General features: G+C 39.2%; 1 protein-coding gene across 1 annotated transcript; it reads left to right on the top strand.

Annotated features, from left to right (window-relative positions):
• Positions 1 to 366: 366 nt before the first annotated feature.
• Positions 367 to 23,342, top strand: LOC103772804 (mitogen-activated protein kinase kinase kinase MLT-like; the record flags this gene model as incomplete). The annotated part of the gene is made up of 9 exons (XM_008940146.1): positions 367 to 460; positions 4,784 to 4,885; positions 5,685 to 5,750; positions 6,696 to 6,724; positions 6,841 to 6,978; positions 12,993 to 13,079; positions 16,659 to 16,733; positions 22,230 to 22,336; positions 23,281 to 23,342. Coding segments are annotated over 9 exons (760 nt in total), but the record flags the coding sequence as incomplete, so codon positions are not given.
• Positions 23,343 to 23,420: the final 78 nt, after the last annotated feature.

The following is a 23,420-nucleotide window of genomic DNA, read 5'->3' as shown; positions in this document are numbered from 1 at the left end:
TTCTGGATGGGGCTGCTGCAACTCAGACAGTAATCCCAGATCTTTCTTTGAACAAAGTTTTCCAAGGCCTTCAGTTTTTCCAAAGGCTTAGCTTCTACATCTGTGCCTTGGCCGTGAAAGAATAGTCTGTATTTTTTTTTTTTTTTTCCCCCCAAAACATATGAAGTATTAATCTGCCAGAGTCTCTCATGATGTTTTCAAATGCCAACTGTTTGAGCAGTCTTTCCTAGATGCATGTGGTGTTATATGTTATATGTGTTATATGTGGTTTTATACATTATATATGTGTGTATACCTGCTTGGGTATAAAACAAGCCATCATAGTAAATGCCCCATTCTTAATTATCTAACTTGTTTGTTTGTTTTCAACAGGCAGAAATACTCAGTGTGCTCAGTCACAAAAACATCATTCAGTTCTATGGAGCTGTCATCGAACCTCCAAATTATGGCATAGTTACAGGTAAGGATTTTTGTCTGACCTTCGCCTTGATTCTGTAACAGTCCAGTGTTAGAAGGTATTAGCTTTACACAATTTCAATGTTTTGCTAATTGTTCTGGCTGCCTTTGAATGTTAAGAGTCCTTGGCACCACCTGCCTCAATGTAAGTGGCAGTCCTGGAGGTGGAAGCCAGGCTGGGAGCAGCACAGAGGCAGTTGAAGCCTGGGGCGTTCTTAATGCACAAACTCAGCGCCCCTTTAAATAGAATCTTTTGATGTGTTCTCTTACTCTGTTCTGTGAATTGCTTTTCCATTTTAACTGGCATGTGACAGAAGTAGAGGTTTTCATGATGCAAAATTCTGACAAGTTCTTTGAAGACAGAAGGCTGAGTCTGCTTGCAGTAAAGCTGCACTGTGAATTCTGCCTGTATTAAATAAAGGAGAATCTGCATGGGAAACTTCCCAGCCATGGGAGGAGCTTGAAATGGAGTCAAGGGTTTATTAGAAACCATAAGACAACTCCTTTTATACACTGGAAACTAAGTTTCATTTGTTCTGGCATTCCTAGAGTTACTTGGAGGTTTTGTGGTCTTGTTGGTTTGTTTGTTTGTTTTTTCTATCACCATGTTAAGCTTCCTTCCCTTATCTTGGGAGTTGTTCCATATATAAAATTACATTTTAATAATGTAGTTTCTACCTTTCCTGTAGAAACTAGGCAAGGCAGTGGTAGAAAATAAATCCAAAGCAAAGAAATTTCCTACCTGCTGAAACAAATGTTTGCAGAGGTAAAAACTATGAAAACATGGATTAGGAGGCATGTTTTGGCATGACTGTAACACTTCAAGGAGCGTGATGTGAAGAGTAGTCTTTGCATGTGGCACAGTCTAAGACCGGTTCGAAACACTGCTGTTCAGGTTTTTATTGATTCTCAGATGATGGACAGAACCCATGAAAATTCAGTTATTTCTATGTGTTTCTTAGACATCCAATCATCACAGTAGATGGCAGTGTAATCTGGTGGGAACACATCTGAGATACTTCACTGTTCAGAGCATGAGAAGCTTTATTTACAGGAGTATCAACTTACTGGAGGTCACAGTGTTGCAACCAATATTCTAGAGGTGCACGGGACTGGCCATAGTCTAGACCACTCAGAGGATGCACTAGTGTCAACATACAGACAGACACTTGAATACCATCTTGAAGCAACAAAAAAACCAGAAAGCTAATAAATCAAGTAATGTAATTTCACTGTGATTTGTAGCCTAAGTGTAGTACGTGTAAAGCAGCAAGCAGAGTAACAAAGGAGATGTGAAATCAACAATTCAGGACAATGTCTGTATCAGAAAGTCTTTAGTTTGATCTCACAAAAGGTGGTGTTCAGAGGACATTTGACCTGCTTGCCAGTCACAGGGCAGACAGTAGCTAATGTAGTTTGTTATGTCACTGAACATCGGAACTCTTTAACTCTTTATCTGTGAGAAAGAAACTACGCTGCGTAGTCCAACCATGTTGTTACTCAGGGAGCTTTGATTCCACTCTGGCTAAAGAAAAAAGCTTTTTTTTAACAAACCTCAGTGGTTCTCCTTGCAACTTCCAAGGAGACAGGAGTCCTGTGGGTGGAAAGGGAAACAAGATTCCATTTTGCCACACCATTTTCAAATGAGAGAATGGCTACTGAGGAAAGGAATGTTAATTGTGCTTGAATTATCTTTTAGAAGGGTTTTTGCACCATGACCTTCTGTATGGCCTTCAGTGTTGCAGACTTAATCCTGTGTTTAGTCAGAGATGAATTTTTTTATGAGGGAAAATCCCAAAGAAGAAATGGTGAGAAGCTAATGTGTCATCAGAGTGATGGAGATGAGGACATTCAGCCAAGCATTGTCATATACCAAGCATTAGTTGCACATAAGCTCTTATGTGGGATTGTCAGAGTCCTCTGAAAAAGGCTATATCTGCAGTCAAAACATGTTTCCCTGCTGGGGGAGGGAAAGAACTGATGATCCTTCCCAGAGAGCCACTAACATGGATCACATAATTCTAGATGCCGTGGGTTGTCTCTGTCAACAGTGATCTCGATAAGTAGCTTTCAGATCTGATTTTTGACTATAGCTGCCTCCTCCCAAAGGGTTCTCCAAGCTTGCAGCCCATGTCTGTGCAGAAACGTATGGTGTATCCCACAGCCCTTCACAGGGTGGGTCCAGCCAGACATTCAGAGCTTATCTTTCTAAAGAAAATACCTTTCTCCCATAATTGACAGAAAATTATCCTTGCAGTATGATTTCCAAATCCATAAGCTCATCATAAAAACCTGTAGCACAGTAAATATGTAGAGGAAATACTAAAGGATCAAGCTTTGTTTATTGAAGCTTGCTTGCCTCTGTTCACACAGAGTGGCAAAGGGCTCAGGGAGCTGAGTTGTCCCTCACCCTGGTAGACCAAATTATGCATTGTAAAGGCATGCAAAGCATGCAGCCAACCTATTCCTGAAGAATCCATTTATAAGACAGATGATGACATCATAGGTAAAAAAAGCTTATGTTTTAATTGAGGAAATGTGCAGGTCAGCAGTTTACTCCTCTGTCGGTGACATCAGAAGCAACACTTCTGTCACCTGAAGAGGCTCCTTTCAGCAGGAGGTCCTGCAGTAATGATGCAAAACTACCTTGCCACTTGAATGTTTACTTTCAAGGGGCTTCTTATCTTCTCCCTCTTTCATTTCACTTGGCGCTGGGTTAGTGCTAAGGGCTTCTTATTTTCTCCTTATATGGCCTACCACGTTCTAGGCTGGAGGTTCAGTCTTGACCCAGAGTTTCCTTCCCCACACAGCAATCTCCTAGTGGTTTTGATTTCCTTGATGAGCAATGTTGGTTTTTTGGTTTGTTTGTTTGTTTTGATGTGTTTTTCATTTGTTTATTTTAATGCGTTTAGCTTATCATGTATCATTCATAGATTAGTATTAACAACAGAAAATAGGATATATTTGATGTAGTCTTAGAGTGAATGATTTTGTGGCTCATTTGAAATGGCTGAAGTTAAGGATTTCAGTTATACATCGACTGGTTTGCCACCTCAGGTATGAAGATTTTGGGAGTCTTTTAAGTAGGTTTCAAATTCTGTTCAATAAGCACACTGAACGGCCTTGGGAGAGAGGGACAAAAGGCTTGAAGTTGCTCCTTGCATTCCCTGGGTCTTTGTGCTGGCTGGGCTACACTGGGTGCATGTGCTCACTCTCTCTTGGCAACCAGAAAGAAGAAAATGTGTCGACTGCTTCAAGTCATGAACCTTGTTTTTTTTGGTGAAATATAAATGAATACTAAATAAGCATAAAGCTTATTTAATAAATACTAAGCAGAGGAGCTACAGCCTTTAGACTACTGAACATGACTTTCAGCATGTGGAAATCTGGCTTGCTTACCTCAGGGTTAGACCTCTAGATTCACCCTTCCATTTCTTCAAGAACAAATGATTTGATCTGCTACACTGTTCCTCGATAAAGAAATAGGAAAACAAAACTGAAACTTCCCTTTTTACTTGCAAACCCTTTCTTCTAACAGAACACTGTATTTAACATCAGGGATTGCTTTAAAAAAAAAAAAAAATTTATTTATTGTGGGGTATCACACACAGTAACACTCACCAGTGGGGACTATCCTCTCCCTTTGGAAACAATAAGAAAGATTTGATACCACTAAACTTATCCATTAACTGCTTTTCTGATCAGGAGCAGCAAATTCACAGTTCAAATCTGTAAGAATTTCAGGTGATATAAAAATGGAGGTTTCAGTTGTTTCCAATTTCACATCTGAATGTGTGTAGGAATAACTAACTTGTTATTCCAGCTCTCAGTCATGTGACAGTTGGACTGGATTCCATCTGCCACGCTTGCAGAAACAACAGGCCAAAAAAGCCCTTGTTTGTACCCACATAATCCTTCTGTGGGTTTCTGTGGGTGTAGTTGAGAGAAGGTAAAAAAATATCTGTTGATCCTGAGCAAGGAGCAGCCAGAATCTTTTACTCTGGAATTTGAATGGCTTTGCCTGAGCTTTATTGACACTAGACCTTTCTAGAGCCCCTTCATTTTAATACCTGTTGTTATCTATATCTATATCTATTTTTTTTTTTTTTACCCCTTAGCAGTAGATTATGTCTGCATTGGAATAATCAAAACAAACTGCCGCTCTCCTACTACACTATTAATAATATTAGCTGCTGAACCCAAATTCTTTGTAGTGAAGCCACAGGTTGACTGCTTTCTGGAACTGGCAGAGTGTCCATGATCTTTCAGTTTAGGTGCAGTATTTTAAAATGTCATGTGAGTTTGTTTGTTGTTGTTTTTTTAACAGAGTATGCTTCCGCTGGCTCACTGTTTGATTACATTAATAGTAACAAAAGTGAGGAGATGGATATGGATCATATCATGACATGGGCAACTGACATAGCTAAAGGTAAGCAAGACAAGTGGTGCGTTCCTGTCCTACACAGCCAGCAAAGTGTACAGCTGGACATGCTTTCTCTAGGAAGCCAGGAAAGCCTTCCTATGCTTCCTTATTCAAATTGTAAAAAAAAAAAACTAAAACACCACACACAAAAAACCCCACACCAACAAAAACAAACCCAAAACAAACCACCAAGATAAACAAAGTAAACACCAGTCACTTTGCCTTTTAATATGTTCCTTGGTTATTATGAATTCAAAATAATTTCTGGAGTGAAAAATGTTTCTGTGAGCCAGTTTTACTTCTGGTTTGCCCCTAAATTCCAGGAGGATAATTTTGTTGATGTAGGGTAATTATGAGGTAAAGTGCACAATTATCATTACATTGGTTTTGGATTGTGACATTTAAGGGCTTATTCTCAGCAAACATACTGAAATTCTTCATATAATAATGCAGAACAAGCTGTTCCATCCTTCTTGTTCTCTGTGACCATGCAAGAATTAGTGTTAAATAATGAATGAGCAGTAAATTCAGATCTTGGCTTCCCTGTATAGACACCACCTTAGAGAAGATAACTAAATATGATGTTAAAAAGCATTAACATACCGTTACAGATGCTCTGAGAGATATGTGAGCTTTGCTTAGTTGTTTTTTTTTTTTACTCTAAGTAGATTATGGGAAGCTTTGCCTCTCCTGCAACTTAGCAATATAGCCTATGTGTATGCCATCTCATAATGAGGGCAGTTAATGAGAACCAGAAGAGCCACATTCAGCCTGCCTAACTAGATTGTTCCCTTGTTTTGTGTAGGAATGCACTATTTACACATGGAAGCTCCAGTCAAAGTAATCCACAGGGATCTGAAGTCCAGGAATGGTAAAGTAGAAAACACTGAAATGCTCTGTATTTACTGTTACCTATTAATGTAGCATTTAAATTTGTACCTGAGCTTTGCAAACAGGCAGAACATCTTGGCTGTCATCAAGCTGCACTTCTTGAGGCACAGAAGAGCCTGCTCCCTCCTCCCAGTCCTGAGCCTGTCTGAGCTTTGCTACAGTCCCTGGCATCATTTAGAACACTGTGGAGGGCTCTTTCATGTTGTGTCTTGCTGACCGTGATTGTACTCATCAGCTGTCAGAAATTGCCCAGCCACTTCCCTCTTCCTTTTTTTAATTTGGACAGGTTGAGTACCAGGAAAGGCTGGCAGACACCAGACACAGTAGACTGGATAAGACCTATTACATGTTATGTGAAAGATCTTACCTTTACTGTGGTCTGTTCTGAGGTTTGACAGAGTAATATGCTCTCAATGTGGAGCTGCACTGATTAGTACTTGGCAGTTAATGACCATTTATGAAATTCGTTGAACATGGTCTTTTAACTGAAACTTTCACTACTAGTAGTGGGATAGGAGGAGCACATTTTAATAATACAGAAGGGGAGATAATATTCAAGAAAAGTCTAGATCTCACCTCGGTTGTAGGTTTTCTCCTTTTATTAATTGTTCGGAGAACTTTTTTTTAAGGATAACTGCATTGGGGGAAAATGGAGTTTGTCTTATTTTAGCTATAGTTGTGTTGTTGCCCATGAACTCAGTAAGGCCTGAAAGGTTTTGCATTTCTTCAGAGGCTTGCAGATATTCAGCAGATGTTCTCTAAATCTTCTGAAAGAAACCAGGACAGTCGTGCACATGTGCACATTCAGGTGCTGGCTCCCCTAGGGTCATTTTTCTTGATAAAATGCAAAGTCTTTTGCTGTGAAAATGTATTGTGTTTTTTTTTTAAATAGCATTTTTGTAACCTATTGTTTTTTCATTTTCAGTTGTTATAGCTGCTGATGGTGTGTTAAAGGTATGAACACTTTAATTATTGGAGGAGGGATGCTGCCGCTTGACTTGATGTTTTGATGCCTAATGAATGAGGTTGATACTCTAATATCTTGTTCATTTTTAATTTCTTTTTGCCAGATCTGTGATTTTGGTGCCTCAAGGTTCCACTCCCATACAACACACATGTCATTAGTTGGTACTTTTCCATGGATGGCCCCAGAAGTTATCCAGAGTCTCCCAGTGTCTGAAACTTGTGACACATACTCATATGGCGTGGTGAGTGCCTCTCACTTCCCTGTGTGTAGTAGCAGATACAAATCTCTACTGTGGGAGAATTAGTGTGACACAAGAACAATTCTAAATAAGGACAACAAAAAATATCATGCTTTTAAGACTGACTTGTAATTTATAATTGTATGCTTGGAAATGGTAGGAAGAACAGTGTCTTGCATGTTCATGAAGATCCTTATCTGATTAGATTAGCAGCATGCCAGTGTGGGAAGCACATGCTTTATGCAAGTATTCAGCATATGTCCAAAGGCTTGCAGGAGCCACTGAACGATTTGCGTCATGAACCTCTGCTTGTGTTCTTCAGTAGAACAGAAGAGAAAAAAAAGGTGGTGTTGCAATAAATGTAGACTGTAACGGGATGAACCGATTCCACTTTCCATAAAATGCAGTGTTACTGATTTGATATTAAAAAGTAAGCTGCTCCTCCATGCTTAATTCTTTAGAAGACCCTGCTCTCATCAGCTGTGAGAATAGAGACTGTACCTCTGGTGGACGTAGAGACTCCATCTGAATATATAGAAAAGGCCAGCATGACTTTGCCATTTGTCTGAAGAGGGTACAGTTTTGTTTAGTTCGTCAGACTGAGAGGTTTGCAAGTGTGAATTAGTTCAGTCTGTCCACAGTCAAACTCTAATTGGGTTTTCCTCTGCAGTACAGAATAGACTAGAAATAGCCCTGCTGGCCAGACCAGTTGTATGCCTGGAAATGAATACTTTGGGAGGAAAAAGGAAAGGAAGTGAGGTTGTGGTTTCATTGCATATCTGTGTAGTAACCTTTTTTTGGTATGGGATTCAATGGTGGTTCGCAGAATGATGAATTCTTTCAGTACCTGTCAAGTATTGCCTCTTTCTCTTTGAGGAACAAGAGGGATGGATGTGAGGGAGACACTATGGTTTTAAGCTAGCATCTATGGCTATAAATAGCTAAGCTGATGCACTAATGGAAGGTGACTTAAACTTTTTGCCAAACAGTTGTTTATAGTGGAAAAAAAAAATATAAATGATATGGTGTCGCTTACAAATGAAAGCTTGAAGGTTTGCAGGGAGGGAGAAGAAGCCTATATTGGCAGATTCGAAATCCTCGCTTGCTTAAGTGAACTAGGTTACAGACATTAAGAGAACGTAAGCTAACAAATGTAAATGTTAATGTAAACTGTTACTGGAAGCAATCAGGTATTATCCACTGAAGGGAAACATTCCACTTTCAAAACAAAGAAAAAAATGTCACAGGAAAAATTCCAAACATGGTCTTATAGCTAAACTGCTCACATGGTTATCTTGGTGTGAATTGACTTTTAAGTAACGTTTTAGAAGCAGGAGAAGCTACGAAATTGTTTAATATCTTATAATGTCAAGTATTACCAGAGCCTTGGGAACAGTAAGTCACACATAGTTCCTTGTCCAAAAAATAAAGCTTCTTTGACGCTTTTGTGCTTGGAGGTGAAACTCAGCTGCTGTCTGTGTGAAAACAGTTCAATGTTACTAGAATATTAATGTGGTTATGGGTGTATAGTGCTACTTTAGTATGCCTAATAATATTAAACCCACATTTTTTAATATGTTGCTTTTGAGCTAACGTCTTCTACTGTGGATAGAAGCTTATGAATTCATAAGCACTTAGGAATTAATTCATCTTTTATAACTCCAGTCATGGAAACACCATCATTTTCAGAGGAGATAGAGGAGTAGATGAGGAATGGCAGTGGCCCACGTTCTCTGTTGGTGAAATTACTGACATAATGGAGTTATAACAGCAAGAAACTAAATATAACATTGAAAAGTTGGAATCTCCTAGTAATAAGTGTTAAGACTATCAGAATTAGCTAGGAAACAGAAAACAAAACAAAAAAATCTTAGAGTATTTTTGTCTCTTCAAGTTATTATCATCTATTACGATAAAATTTAAAGAATGCCTGCTCAAAGTGTAATGCTTGCCAGTAGCTATTGTTAGAGAGGCAAATCTGCTTTTCTTCAGTTAAAGTCCTGTTAACAAAGAACAGAATCCTTTCAAATGTAAACCAGTAAGATGCTAGGAATAGATTTTCTGTTTGCAATATTTGTCACCTTCCCTATGGTTTTCTTTAGTTCCTTTTCTACATTTTGTTTTTCTTTCTACAAACGAATCTGTGATTTTAAGTATTGTGCTTAAGTGTTCTGTTTAAGTTATGTGAGAGCTTTTTTTCCCTCAAGTGTCAAAGTGTTTCTGCAGCCTTATAGGTCTGAGTTGCTCCTCAGCTGAAATGAATTTTCCTAGTTGTGAACAGTTGCATGGATGTTTATAGCTAATGTTCAGGTTAGTTTGTCCTGCTTTTCATGGATGGTTAAACATGTCCATATATTCTCTTTGAGATATATAGTAAATAATTTATAATACTGCCATGAAATGCTAAAGCTAAACATTTCCAAGAGATGTATTACAACACAAAGGCAGATCTTGCACTGTCCTTCAGCCTTGCTGTGATTGTCTTTTCTAATCCATTTCCAGATCTACACTCTAACCAACAGATACTGTGTTGAAAGTGATCAACCCAGAAATTGACTTTCATGTCATTCTGTGTTGCACAAAAACAATTACTTGCTTCTCTTCCAGATATGAAAGTGTATGTGGAATGACAATGTTCACTCTAAAAGCTGTTTTAACATCATGAAGAATACATTATTGTGGCAAAAATTTATTCTAGTGCACCGCAGTGTGTATCAGTATAAATGTATTTAATCATAGAAGTGCATGTGATGTAGCTGAATTATTTTAACACTTAGGAACAAGAAGTAAAAGCATTAATTGGCTATTGGTAACATAGAGACTGCCGTTAAATGTAGCAGCTGTTAGAGTCCTAGTAATAGTTCATTACATTGCTTTAGCCATGAGAACATATCATATTTATAGAGGGAATGTTTGGCCAGTTCCAGAGGCTATCCCTTACTTTTTTTGAAAGAATTATGAGATTTTTAACTTCCACTTGCATCAATGCAGAGAAGACTGACCTAAGGGCAGTACCTTTAAGAGGGCAATGCTTTCTGCTTATGTTGTACTGCTACTTGTGGCTGTTAACCCTCATCTGTGAACACTCTTCTATCAAGAGAAAACATTTATTTTTTTCAGTTCAGAGTGTGATTTTTCTCAAATGACTCATTTAGATGTTCCCTATCCTATATGGCACTTGGAATCTTTGTTGGCTTTGTGGTGGGGTGGGGATGCAGGGGGTTTGTTTAGTTTTTTTCCCTTTTGTTTTTCCTTTTGTTTGTTGTCACATAGTTGAGAGGGTAAGAATTGAAACAGCTGAGGTGACAGAAATGTGCAAGCTTTTTCTGAAGACCATATAATTCTTATTCTCACCTTCATGTATAGGATGAACATTTGTATATTTTTCTTTCTTTTCTGTTTCTTTCTATGCAAAGAAGAGCTGAACATCTTCAGAGGCCAGGCTTCCACAGCACTACATTAAACAGTCTTGCTTTGTTTTCTGTCAGTGTACATAGCTTGGCTGTTTCTCTGTGAGCACCTGCTGTCCGTCATCACAGAGATGTGATGTGGTCAGGAAAGGGGGCAATCCTCACCATCAGAGATGGGAGAGGAAGTGAAACATGTCAGTCTCAATTAAATTACACCAGAAATGGGCAATAGGTTGATTTCCATATGAGTGCTGGGGAGCCAGTTCTGAAAATGAACACTGTATATTGTATTAAAGAGGCTGGGGTGGGGTAGATCAGGTTGAGGTGCTTTTTCTGATGCTGGGTGACCCTGGGGACAGGAAGAAATAAATGGTAATGCAGAAGATACCCATCTGCTGCTTTTAAAAATACTTATAATGCAGTAATTCAACTGTAGCTAATGATTCAGGGTAGCTAATTCATGAGATGGGGTTGAAGCTCCTATAAAACTGAAGACATGCCACCATTAGAAGGAAAGGCTTTATCTACACCAGTGGCCTGAACAGGAAATTGACATCGTTGTTCAAACATTTTCTAAACTTGTATAAATAGATAAGATCGCACTTTTGCATCTTTCACTTCCTTCCATATTAGTGAAAAAATAAGATATTAAGGAAAATACCTCACGTTGTGTCAGATTGCTGTTTTTCTGTTGAACTATGTGTGGTCTTGAAGTGTTTTAAGATAGCGTTGCTTTAGGAGGGCAGTGATCCATATAGGCAGTGGAAATAAACACTAAAGGTGTCATAATAAAGGAATCCAGTGCAAAATGTTCTGCACAGACTTATGTGAAATGAGCCAAGCCTTACAATTTACAGTCTTCTGAAAGAAAGGTAGAAGAGCAGTAGTTTTCTTGCTCAAGGCTCTTGGAGACATTTAACATGTATTTTGTTATGTGCTTTACTTGGAAGATTAATTTAGATATTGCTCTATCTGATGTGCAAACTTGAGTTTCTGCTCTGTGGTTTCCAGGTACGAGGTGGTTTGCAGAAACACCTCATCTGTGGTACCAGGTACCATGCATGAGGTGGTTCTGCAAGGCTGCTCAACTGCATGTTTGATTTAACCCAGGAGCTTTTGGTTTAAATCGTCTGGTTTGTACGCTGCTTTTTTTTTTTTTTTGACTCAAGTACATGGTACTGCTAAATTATTTCTTTCCCTCACGGTTAAATTTCCTTTTCTACCAGTAGAGAGGTGATAATTTGAATTACAAATTGAGGTGTCTTTTTTTTTTTTTTTTTTTTTTTCCTTCTAAAATGAATTAATTGAGGCAAACAGGAGAGTTGAATACCTCTGTGATAGCTTTCTCAATATATTTCTTCTTCTCAGGAAAACTGTCCTTTTACTTATTTTTCCAAGTTACCCATACCTTTACTAATCAGTCTTCTGACTCAATCAGTATTATTCAAATAGATCTACTGCTGGAGTACTCTGCTTACTTGATTAGAGGCCCAACTCCACTTTAGTGCATTTTTTCTGTTTGGGCAGCATCTGCCAACGTTCTCGCATTTTCTTTCTAATTACTTTCGTAGCTGGCCAGTATCCATTCAAAATTGTTAGCTGGGATAAGGCTGGCTACAAACCCAAACAGTGAGGATATAGAGACATGCATAGGGATCTTGATGTGCTTGGTCAGATCTTATGTAAATGATGACATTTTTGTTTATATGCTTGGTATGTGAGCAGAAGAAAAAGTATATATATAGATTTTTGTAACAAGTTATGTATATGAAGGTTCTGATTTAAAAAAAAAAAAAAAGAAAAAAGGCAAAACAGACATACACCAGTTGAAAGTACAGAGTGCTGGTTAATTTGATTGAATGCTGGTATGTAGTCCCAATGGTAGGAAGGCAAGTTGGAGTCATTGGCTTGCAGGCTTTTTGATGATGCCAAACTCTTTTCTTCAGAGTATCTTAGAATCTCAGATACTATGCTACTAAAATGCCAAAAGCCTGCAAAATTTTGAGATCTACCTGTATGCAAGGGCAGTGCATATATAAGATACTGAGAAGAACAGAGTAGTTTTCTGTATGCTGTATATAGATCCGTGTCACATAATCACATACTTGGAGATAAACAATTGTAGTTTTGCTTGTAAAATTATATTTAATATTTATATAGGCATAGGAGCAAAATAACTTTTGGATCATATTCTAAGGAGCAAGACAGCTCGTTTTTAAAAGCAAAATGACTACAAAGCAAAGATGTGTCCAGTTGGGGCTGGGAAAGAGCGGAGGAGTTCGCTGTCTTCTCAAGCCTTAACTGCCAAATGTGAACTCTAAAATGTACAAAGAAAATAAAAAGCATTTTCTATGGCTCTCATAAAATTTCAGGCATTAGACACCACACAACCCAGTTTTTCATCTGCGCTTTTCTGTAGAGGAAAAAGCAGAAACATTCAAATTTATTTAGTGAGAGGATCTTGCACACGAACGCTGGTCCAAGTTCATAAAAATGGAAACTGGTTGCCTGATAATTGGATACAGAATAGTGCTGTATCAAGGTTTAATAATGTATTTAAAATACAAAGTACAGAAATAAAAATTCTTTTCTTTTTTTCTGTTCCAGGTTCTCTGGGAGATGCTAACAAGGGAGGTCCCCTTTAAAGGCTTGGAAGGATTACAAGTAGCTTGGCTTGTAGTGGAAAAAAACGAGGTAAGACTACGTTTCTACATTCAGGTACATAGATCAGAAAACAGTATTGGGGTTTTGCAAAAGACTTTTTCATCTTCTTCAAATTGAAAGTAAGTTCACGCGTATGGAAAGATTAGCAGTAGGAGCTAACACAAAGGGTCAAAGTGATGTTATTCCTCATGAATGGACCCTTTACATCTAATTGTTGCAGCTTCACGTCGTGATGCTGTAGATCAAAAATTGTACAAGTACTGTACTAGTTTCTCAGTCTCAATTGTAAAACCTAGGGGTTTGTTCTTAGTGATGAAAGAAGCCATTGCGTCCAAGGTAGGGGAACAGTTTAACTCCATCTCCTGCGTTTAGGACATCTTTTTACTGGCCGGGAGTTGATATATCTGTGAGAGACCTTCAGCTACTTCAACTTAACTCTCCCAGCAGGAGTCACTATAGTACAAGAAACTGCCGCTTAGATGAAAATTTCAAAAATAAAAGAAGAAAAAATAGTTTTAAAAAAAGAGAAATTACAGTTTTGCCACCTACGTTCAACACTACATTGAAGATGAGCTCCTCACTGGTATCGGCAAGGCTGTGGCATAGCTGCAAGCCTCCTCATGCAGAGTCTTTCCATTTCAAAAGCACTTCAGTGGTGTAAACACCGTTTGTACAGTGTCCCCAGCCTCGCTTTTCTTCTTCTCACAAATTGAGGCTTTCAGTTAGTTGGACATGTGAGCATATATCTGAGCACATAGTCCCTTGATATCAAAGACAGTAACTACATTTAAAAAACATTTAAAGTTGTGACTGTACCACACACAGACAAGCATGGAAATCCTCCACAAAGATGAAACCTCCTCTATCTAGACACAGTGGAAGCTTGAGAAACGTTACAATGGTGAGGCAGTGGCTGTACAGTACAGATTCCTATTATTCTACATAAACTGTTACTCTAAATGCTTCAGAGTTAAACAGGGGAGTTAGGTTTCCTCCTCTTGGTTTAAAATTTTTTGTTGGTGGTTTTTTTTCCTCTTTTTTTTTCTTCTGTTTGAGGACTGGATTAATTCCAGCGAGTGACATCGTGATGTACCAGTTAGCTGGAAATGCTTCACTAAGTGTGAAGATTAAAACTGTAGTCTTCTACAGCATTTATTGGAGCAGAAGGCACAATGAGACTCTTTCTCCTAGTTCAGGAAAAGCTTCATCCTCCAGTTTGAAGGAGGAATTATAAAGACTTCCATCAACAGTATTTCTTTCCTATGCCTACCATATGCAATTTTATGTAAAGGGTCCAGAATGGCATTGGGAGTGTTGTAAGGAGATGTAGTCATATGCAGAAAGATGGCAGAGGGCACAACGCACACTTCTCTACAGTTTTCCAGAGCAAAGAATGGTGCAAAATATAGTATTAACAAAATGGGGACATGGCAACTGTTTTATTCATAGCTGAGGAAACCTAAAGGGTGACATTTTCTGAGCCAGCTGTTTGTCTGCCAGGCCACTAGCATGTAGCTACCATCTTCTTTGGAAGGGTGCCAGGGACCTTAGAGGGCATTAACATTTGCTTACTTAATTTTTGTTTTTCTATCCATGACTTAGGGAACATGCCCAGCATAAGCCTGGTAAAAGTTGGCTTGTGCTACCTTTCTTCATAGTTTCTGTGTCTGAAAGCAAGTGTGAGGGTCAGGTTCTGCTCTCGGTTCAGTCTGTTGACATCAGTGGGGTTGCGTGGTTCCGGTTCACAACAGAATCGAATCACTGTTGAGCCAGTCCTTCACTTCTTGCACTGCAAGTCCCTTGCTAAAATCAGTGTGGGACTGAGGCCAAAGCATAGTTGCATAAGGTGAAAAATCCCCCTTTGCAAAGCTTAAGCCCAACAAATGAACTGGATTTTAAGGCCTTTGTAGCGTTATTTTTTACTTTGCATAATTTCACAGTGTTATTTTTATTCTGATAGAGTTTCTATATACTTATTTTTTTTTTTTAATCCAGAAAAGGAAAACATGAGAGTTCAGATCATGCTAGTCGTGATCGCATAATGAATTACCACTGAGAAATGACATCTTTATTATAATATGACACTTTTGGAACCTGCTACCTCTATAATACACAACAGATAACATTTCTGCACAAGTGAAACATATAAGTGGTGATTGCAACTGATTTTGCACCTCCTGGAGCAGTGAGGGTTACAGACAAACTGGAGCAAGAGTAGCCAGTGTATTTTTAGGCTAATGACTCAAGCAGAGATCAAGCACCAGTACAATTTGTTTATGCATTGTACAAATTTCTGTGTATTTCTTGCACTGAAAGCTGTGCACCTTAGGATATTACATTATTTTAATAATCACACTCCTGCAGTGGCCTGTCTCTGTATCTCGTGTTGCCAGTTTTCGTAGTGTTCAAATGCTTGTGCAACAGAATTTAATTCTTACTTTACTTTGGCTGCTGTAGATTCTAAGGCTTTGGAGGTCCCATTGCAGTAATATAATGGCACAATCTGACACAACTTGCTCTGCTTTGCTTCTGAAATGCCAAAAGTAGGACAGATCAAAGGGTCTTCCTGGCAGGATGGTCTGAACAGGACTGTAATACCTCGTTCTCACATGGTGCAGGACAGGGAACCCTTTTTTCAGCTTGAACCCTCTTATATTTGGACCCATTTTCACTGAGGAATTGGGGGGTTTATCTACATATTTTTTTAAACTTAGTATGAAACACCTGAAGTCCATTAATTGCCTTAGCAAGAGCAGAGGAGTGTCCTTGTATGTGCAATTTTGGGATGCACATTCAGTTTCAGCTGGAGAGGCTTTGCTATCTAGGTGTGTGTATATGAGAATGAGTTTGGTTTGAGGCTTTCCAGCATGGAGCCAGAGTCTTTAAACTCTAAGTCCTTTAAGACTGACTGAGGGCATCTTTTAATGGTTTAAAACTCTCAGCAAAGAAAACCAAATAGCCTTCAAACTAATTCTCTGCAGTCAGTGGCTATAACCAGCAACTCCTTGTTTTCAGGAAATATTTACGTGAGTTCACTGTGCTCTGAGTGCTCTCTGAGATCTGCATGCCCTCATTAATCCTGACCACAGACTCCTGAAATGTCTCTTGTGTCATGCAGAGCTTCACTTAAGTCTTTTTAACTCGCTTAATGTAATCTATATTTCAGCTGTTTGTTACATTAAAAGTGATTATAGTATTGTACAGCTGGATCATCTGTGTGGGAGAGAGGAATGAAGGCAGACTGTATGTCACATCTATCTTGATAAGCATCTTGGAATACCATGGAGTAGCCTCCACAAACTATTACGTTTCAGTATTAAAAGTTGTTTGCCTTGTTTTCTCTTCCTTGTATCTGAACTTTCTTGAGCAACTTCATTTGTGCATTTGTTCCATTCCTTCTTTATAGATCTATTAATTAATTTGTACATCTCACTAATGTTGGTAATGTTGATTATTTCTTAATATGTCAATCCTCAGTTTTTGTATTGCTTTTAAAAGAAAGAAGAGTGTGTTTTAGTTCTTTTAATTGCATTGCTTTTATAGGAAATCTGTTATTAGCCGCTTAAATGGGAGACTTTTCCAATGACTAGTACATTCTGTCTCCTTTAGAGATTGACCATTCCAAGCAGTTGTCCCAGAAGTTTTGCAGAACTAATGCATCAGTGTTGGGATGCTGATTCAAAGGTAATTTAAACTGTGTTTGATTTCTAGACTGACACCACCCCACCTTGTTTTGTGAAGTATGTTACTGTTTCTCTGAGCAACAAGTCCCAGCTAACACCATTGCTGCATGCTGGCAGACACATTTCTTCACAAAGAGAGCTGAGGCTTTCTTTTTTTAAATGGGCTTACATATTTATTCCTAAATTTCTCTCTCTCCCTTTTAGTCAAAATATGCTATTAACTTGCTTGACTAATCGAGACAATGCCTTTAAATAGGGTGAGATGGCAAGAATGTAGCCATTATGGAGCAAGTGAAAGATTGTTCTTTTCTATTTTCCTTAAGTAGTTAATAATTAATCTTTTTTGTATGTGAGCATCACGTATGAAATGTCTATTTCTAAAGTTCCACCTTTGATGCCTTCCTTGTGTTGAAAATATGTGAAGAATAAATTAATCCATAAAACGTGGGTAGGATGAGCAGTAACACATTCTAAACTAACATTAAACCTTTCCTAATCTTTTTCCCTTACAACTTTGAATCCATTATTCAAATAATGGATAATGATTGTACTGCAGTAATAATAGAAGTACTGTCATATACAAGTTAAAGAGCCAAATGATTGTTGCTATTAACCTGCCCCTATGAGAATAAACTGAAAGAGAAATTAAAGACTGTCTGCTCAGTAGAAGCTTTAGTAGATTATGGGAGTTACCTTCATTAAATTGACTCTGTTTACCATCCTGTTGTACATAAATCTGGCTGGAAAGAGTCTGTGGGCATACTAGCTTTATTATCAAGTATTGGAATCCATTTCCTTTGCCTGTGAAGGCAAATGACAACACTTTGGTGCTCTAAAGCTAGAACTTGTTATCTCCAGAGAGTAACCATAGAAGAGCAACACGAGAAAGGAGATTTCCTTTCTTTATTTCTTTTTTTTTAAGCAAGGATTTGCTTTCCCACAGAATGGATCTGGAGGCCCGAGATTCATCATCAGTGTGTGTATTCTACATGACCACTCACTTAAATGCCTTTTCCCTAATACCTTTCTCTTTATCCTTTCCACAGAAGGGAAGGGACAAAAATGCTTTTAGACCTTGAACGTACAAGTATGAAATCATAGAATGGTTCGGGTTGGAAGGGACCTTAATGACCATCTAGTTCCAACCCCCCTGCCGTGGGCAGAGACACCTTGAACTAGACCAGGTTGCTTAAAGCCCCATCCAAGCTTGTCTTGAGCACATCCAGTCATGGAGTATCCACAGCTTCCCTGGGTGCGTTCAAGACCAGGTTGGATGGGGCTTTGAGTAACCTGGTCTAGTGGGAGGTAGCCCTGCCCATAGTAGACTATTTAAATCATAGGTCAGCAATTACTGAAGAGACCTTCCAGTGGTAACTAAATCTATTTAATAACTACTCTCAAGCAGCAGCACTACTACCAAAGACTAAAGATTAAGAATTACTGGAACTTCTTTTCTGTAATTGCAGGACATGCTAGATCAGCGTGTTCTCTGGCTCAGTTTAGACACTTAAGTGTCCAGAAGGCTGTTGCTGTTTTTCAAGGAGAGGAAGGGATCTGCATGTTATAAAACAAGGATGCCCAACCATCAGGTTGAATTCCATCTGCCTGAGTAACTCACCTTGGTGAACCTTCAGGTGTGGGCTGGTTTGTGGGAGCATGGTTCCTAAAGGCATCTCTGATGTTTGCAAAGAATGAATCTCATATTAGATGGGTTTTAGTTTGCCCTTTGCTACCTTTTTTCATGCAGCTTCTCTTCTCTTAAGCCATTATAAATGCTTTGTTCACATGACTGAAATGGAGTGATCTCTGGTCACGGTTTGGGCGTGTGACTGATTTATTCAGTCATGTGTTGGGAAAGGATTGCTACTTACAGCTCTCAAAATACACTGATAAAAGGCTGTGTGGCCTGCGTGAGCCAAAAGATGGAGCACACTCCTCTAAAATACTGCTCTGTGTAATGTTCCCTTTTCACCAGGATTAGCTTTAGAAAATAAGGTGGTCAATGCATGAACAAGTTACTGAAGGTCAGCTGGGATGAGCTTGAGGATGTCATCTGCTTAAAAACAATTGCTAACGTGGATACTTTTAGCATGCAGAAATCACAAGGTATCTTTATCTGTGAGATAAAGAGGGATGTGCATTTACTGTGGGGCTGAGGAATAGAGGTGCAGAGCAGCTGGAGTGTCAGATACTGCTCACAGCACAACTTCCTCATAGGGATGGACAGAGTTATTAACTTTGCTTTGAATTCATAAGAATTTCTTCATACATGGAGAAAAATGTCCACAGCGTGTTGCTCCACATGATATTTGTAATGATAGTCTTTATACAGTTTGAACTCTGCTAGCCGAAACAGACAGTCCCTAGTGACTTCAAAGCATTTTACTAAAATGTTAATTGCTAATTATTTTAAGTTGGTAATTATTAACTAACAATCTCTGTGGTAACTTAAGTGTCTTAAATAACTACTTCCAGGTAAGGTGCTTTGGCTTGGATATTAGATAATTGTACAAAGAGGGTTGCTCATCACTGATGCCTTTATTTACTGGGGATACTTGCTTTTGAAACACAGATGAGTGGTTCTTTTTAATTTCATCTGTTCCTTCAGTTTATCCCCACTTTAACATCAAAAATATTTATAAATTACTGAATATTTTAATGGAAATTAGAAAGCTAGGAACAGAGAAGCAGCAAGAAAGTAAAGCCGCATGGATTAAATACCCTCATTTTATGCCGACCTGTTTAGTAAGAAATATCGAGTGGAAGGAAATAGTGAAATTGTTAGCAACTGTTTCTAGAGGTGTATATAATTTAAAGATTTTTGTATGAGACATCATAGATACAAAGGAAAACAATTGTCAAAGACAACTCATGTGTTGATATTTTAAGAATCTCTTATACAAAATGACTTGAGATGCCTGACTGTCTAGAAAGTGCCAAGCAGTCATCCACTGAAAGTAATTTAAAAAAAAAATGCTTCTCAACCTGGGCTCCCAATTTCAAGAATCACTTCTTGCCAATTTTTAAACAAGGTATAAAAATCTGTACTTAGAGTGCAGTTATTAAATCTGAAATCATCCTTGCCTATGGGGAAGAAATCACCAAAACTCACATTACACTGTAGGCTTGTGTCTCCTGTCACAGGAGACAGCTTTGCCTCCAGGAAAAGCTGGTACCTGTAAAGCTGGCAGCTTAGTTGCTGTTGGCTGTTCACAGAAATTGCACAGCCAGAGATGGACAAGTTTTGTCAGTAATGTCTGACCATGCAGCTCTTCCAGCTCCAGTTGCACAACTCAGCAGCTGCTGTGCCTGTAGCATAGGGCCCAAAGTGTTTGTGTTGCAGCTCTACCCAAGTCAGTCGGTCGGTGCTTTCAGGTACCCTTTTTAGAAGCCCTTTAATCTCTCATTATCTCCACTCCAGTTACTCCAGGCAGGCCTGGTGGTAATGCTGACTGTGCTCACTTTATCTCAGCCCTACCCTATACTTTCTTAATATACTCCTGAGAAAGAAGGAGCAAGAAAAACGCATGAAAGTGTTTTGTAGAATAATCCTAAATAAGCCATAAAATATTGTAATTAATGCAGCATGGAGATGTTTCATCTCTTCCTGAAAACAGTTTATTAGAGGCACATTATACATCTGTCAGTCTGTTGGACAGTACGTAGCAGCAGAAGTAACCCTGGTTGTATTGGTGGGGAGCTGCTCCTGTCTGGCAGCTTGCTTACCATTTGTGAGGCTCTTGAATTGCCTTAATAGCTCACAGTCATGGGGATGGTTACAAGAGATGCAGCTGTAGCCACAAGAGAGGTGTGAGGGCTGTTGGAAGCCTCTCCTGCCCCAAAACTGCACCAGAGTTGTCCAACCTCGTTGGTGCCAGGGATGAACTTTGTGCTCTGTACCCCTGGCACAGCATACACCCTGACTGCAGAGGTTTGTGCTCCTTCAGGATGTGTTCAGAGGTTCTGCTCAGCCGTGCCAGGTCTAGAAGCATCATGCTCATAGGGGGAGGACTGCTGACTTGTCCTGCTTGTAAATGCAGGGGGACCCTGCTGGGTTTCCACACTGGTACTAGATCAACAAGTGCAAGCAGTGTGCTGCTGAATCAGCTCCTGCGGCCGTGCTGCTCAGCATGCCCAGGTTGCTGCTCCAGGGATGCTGGGCTGAGGGCCAAGTTGTGTGAACATGTGGTGGCTGGGGCAAGTGCTGTCTGTTGCAAAGAAAATCTGCATAGCTCATCCAACTGCCTGTTGCCTGGAATCGTGTAAATGGACCAAAAAATGACAGACAAAACCTCCAGTTACAGCCAAATAGTGCAGCATTACAGTATAAGAGAACTTGTCTCTTTTTTTGTTACTCATTTGACACTTTTTCATGCTGTTTGACATTTAAAATAAAGAAATTGTCTTTCTTTTATAATGTGGAAATCACTTGGATCTTCCTGGGAGAGACACCTCAGCATTGTTCCTAATTGTTTTTGTGCTCCCAAATTAAAATGCACGTTTTAATTGCGGCATCTGTAATTTTAGCAGAAATGGTATAATTACAGGCGCAATAGAGGGAGAATGTGCATCATGCCATTATTATGTATCTACATTTTGTTTCAGCTTTTTGTCTCAACCTTGTCTGGGGTCTGTCAAACAGACTAACAGAGTCAGCGCTCTTTCAAGAAACACATTTAACTGTGGCTTTTTCAGTTATTATGCTACTGCATAGCTTCCATTTGGGACTGAGGGGAAAGTAGAAAATACAGAGAAGTTTTAACTGTGACTAGTGAGCACAGTGGGTGCTGGATGGAGAGCCCTGGAACAGAAGTTCTGTAGATGAGCCTGGGACAGTAGAGCACAGACACCGCTGACATGAGCTCAGCTGGTAGGCAAGACATCCTTGTCTAGCATCAGTTTCTTCTTCCCCGACTGCTCTAGGGGTAGTTAAGCAAGAGGTTTTTTTCTGTAAAGTCTGTTCTACTCTGCAAGAGGGGAACTGCAGCCAGAGGCCCATTTTTGCTGGGCAGCTAACTAGTTTGTTCACACATTAAAGAGTTTGGGTTACTACCTGTAAAAGGCCGTGTCATTACCAGTTGCTAATGGGTCCAGCCTTCTCTTTTTAGCAGTATTTTCCTTCTTAGGTTGAGGAAGACTTTAGAATGAAGAATATTGATGGTTATTGATGCTGTTAATCTTGTGTAATGCTCTTAATGAGTATCAGAAAGTTTTACTGGTAGATATGGAAGGCTAAAGTAAGGACTGAGTCATACTAGCTTATGTGATTCTTCCCAAACTGACCTTTTCTTCAATGGGAAGAACAAAAAACCAAACCAAAACCAAAACATTTTAAATTTACTGACTTCTTGTAGAAGGCTGTGTTCAGAAAGCAGCTTCCCAATTTCTGTTGCTTTGCAGTTCATCAATTGAAAAATCTTCAAAATAATTTTACACCATAGTAGCTGTATATATATAAAAATGGTGTGTTTTCTTGTGGTGTTCATTTTGTTTTCAGAAAAGGCCATCTTTCAAGCAGATCATTTCAATCCTGGAATCTATGTCAAATGACAGCAACCTTCCAGACCAGTGTAACTCATTCCTGCATAACAAGGCTGAGTGGAGGTGAGTTTCCTTCCTCCCAAGACAAAATGATGTGGTTTTCCTTTGAAACGGTGTGACTCCATATTCTTTTCAGAAAGTCATCAGACTGCTATGGTGTATTGGTGGAAAAATCTGTGTTTGAGGTATTTTTAGAATGTAACCTACCTTGGTTTTCAGGAAGGCCCAGAATGTTGTGAAACTTGTATTAGGAGCCAATACACTTAGCTGTACCCTGTATTTATTTTTACACTTCTTTAGGTATCATATTTATGGTTTTGTGATTCACATCTTAAAACAAATTGCGTATTTTCAGTTAATAGTGTCAGGGCAAAAGAACTCAGGTATGCATATTTGATGTAATTTTCCTAGAAAGTGTATGGGCATACTTTTTTTTTTTTAAAGGTTAATGGCATTAAAAATAATTTCAGCTTAAGCCTCCATTTGTGTTCACTTGTATGTGTTCTGCCATTTTTTGCACGTTCTGTCCTTTGAACTGACTTTGTGTCCACGCATTCAGCATATGCCCAGGCCAGCTCTGTTTCTGCATAGTGCACCAGCATTGCTTGGGCATATGATTTTATCTGTGGCTGCTGACTGCAATTTTTATTCATAAGTGATTATAAATGGAGATGAGATTTGAGAAAATTTTATTACATGACACAGTTTTACAGTAAAAGCTTCAGCCTATTTTCTGTATGTGCTAAAATTTTAAAAACCCATCCCTGAAGCTGATTGGTCAGTTAGAAAGCTTGCTGCTGCACAGTACATCCTTCGGTTTGGAAAAGAAAACTGGAAACAGATCTGCATAGGCAGAGGATTTCTACCAGATGACAGTGCCTCAGTCTATGTTAAGAAGCGTTGGCCCTGCTCCAGGTAAGCTGGGAGCTGAAATACGGAAAGATTCCCTGCCTGCAGTCCGTGCAGCGACTGAGGAGTCCTGGGACACAGGGGTGGGTGGAGAACAGGGAAGAGCACAGGGGTATCCAAGCCAGCATCCCGCGTTTCCTCCGCAGGCTTCCAAGGGAAAGTAAGACCGTATAGTTTTAATCGGGCGAGTGGAAAAAGTGAGCTGGCGCTGGGACGCTGCCCCAGTCACACGGCGGGA

The sequence above is a fragment of the Merops nubicus genome, unplaced genomic scaffold, assembly GCF_000691845.1.
Source record: "Merops nubicus isolate BGI_N331 unplaced genomic scaffold, ASM69184v1 scaffold25885, whole genome shotgun sequence".
In the NCBI taxonomy this organism is placed as follows: Eukaryota; Metazoa; Chordata; class Aves; order Coraciiformes; family Meropidae; genus Merops; species Merops nubicus.
This window is presented reverse-complemented; position numbering and strand designations above follow the sequence as displayed.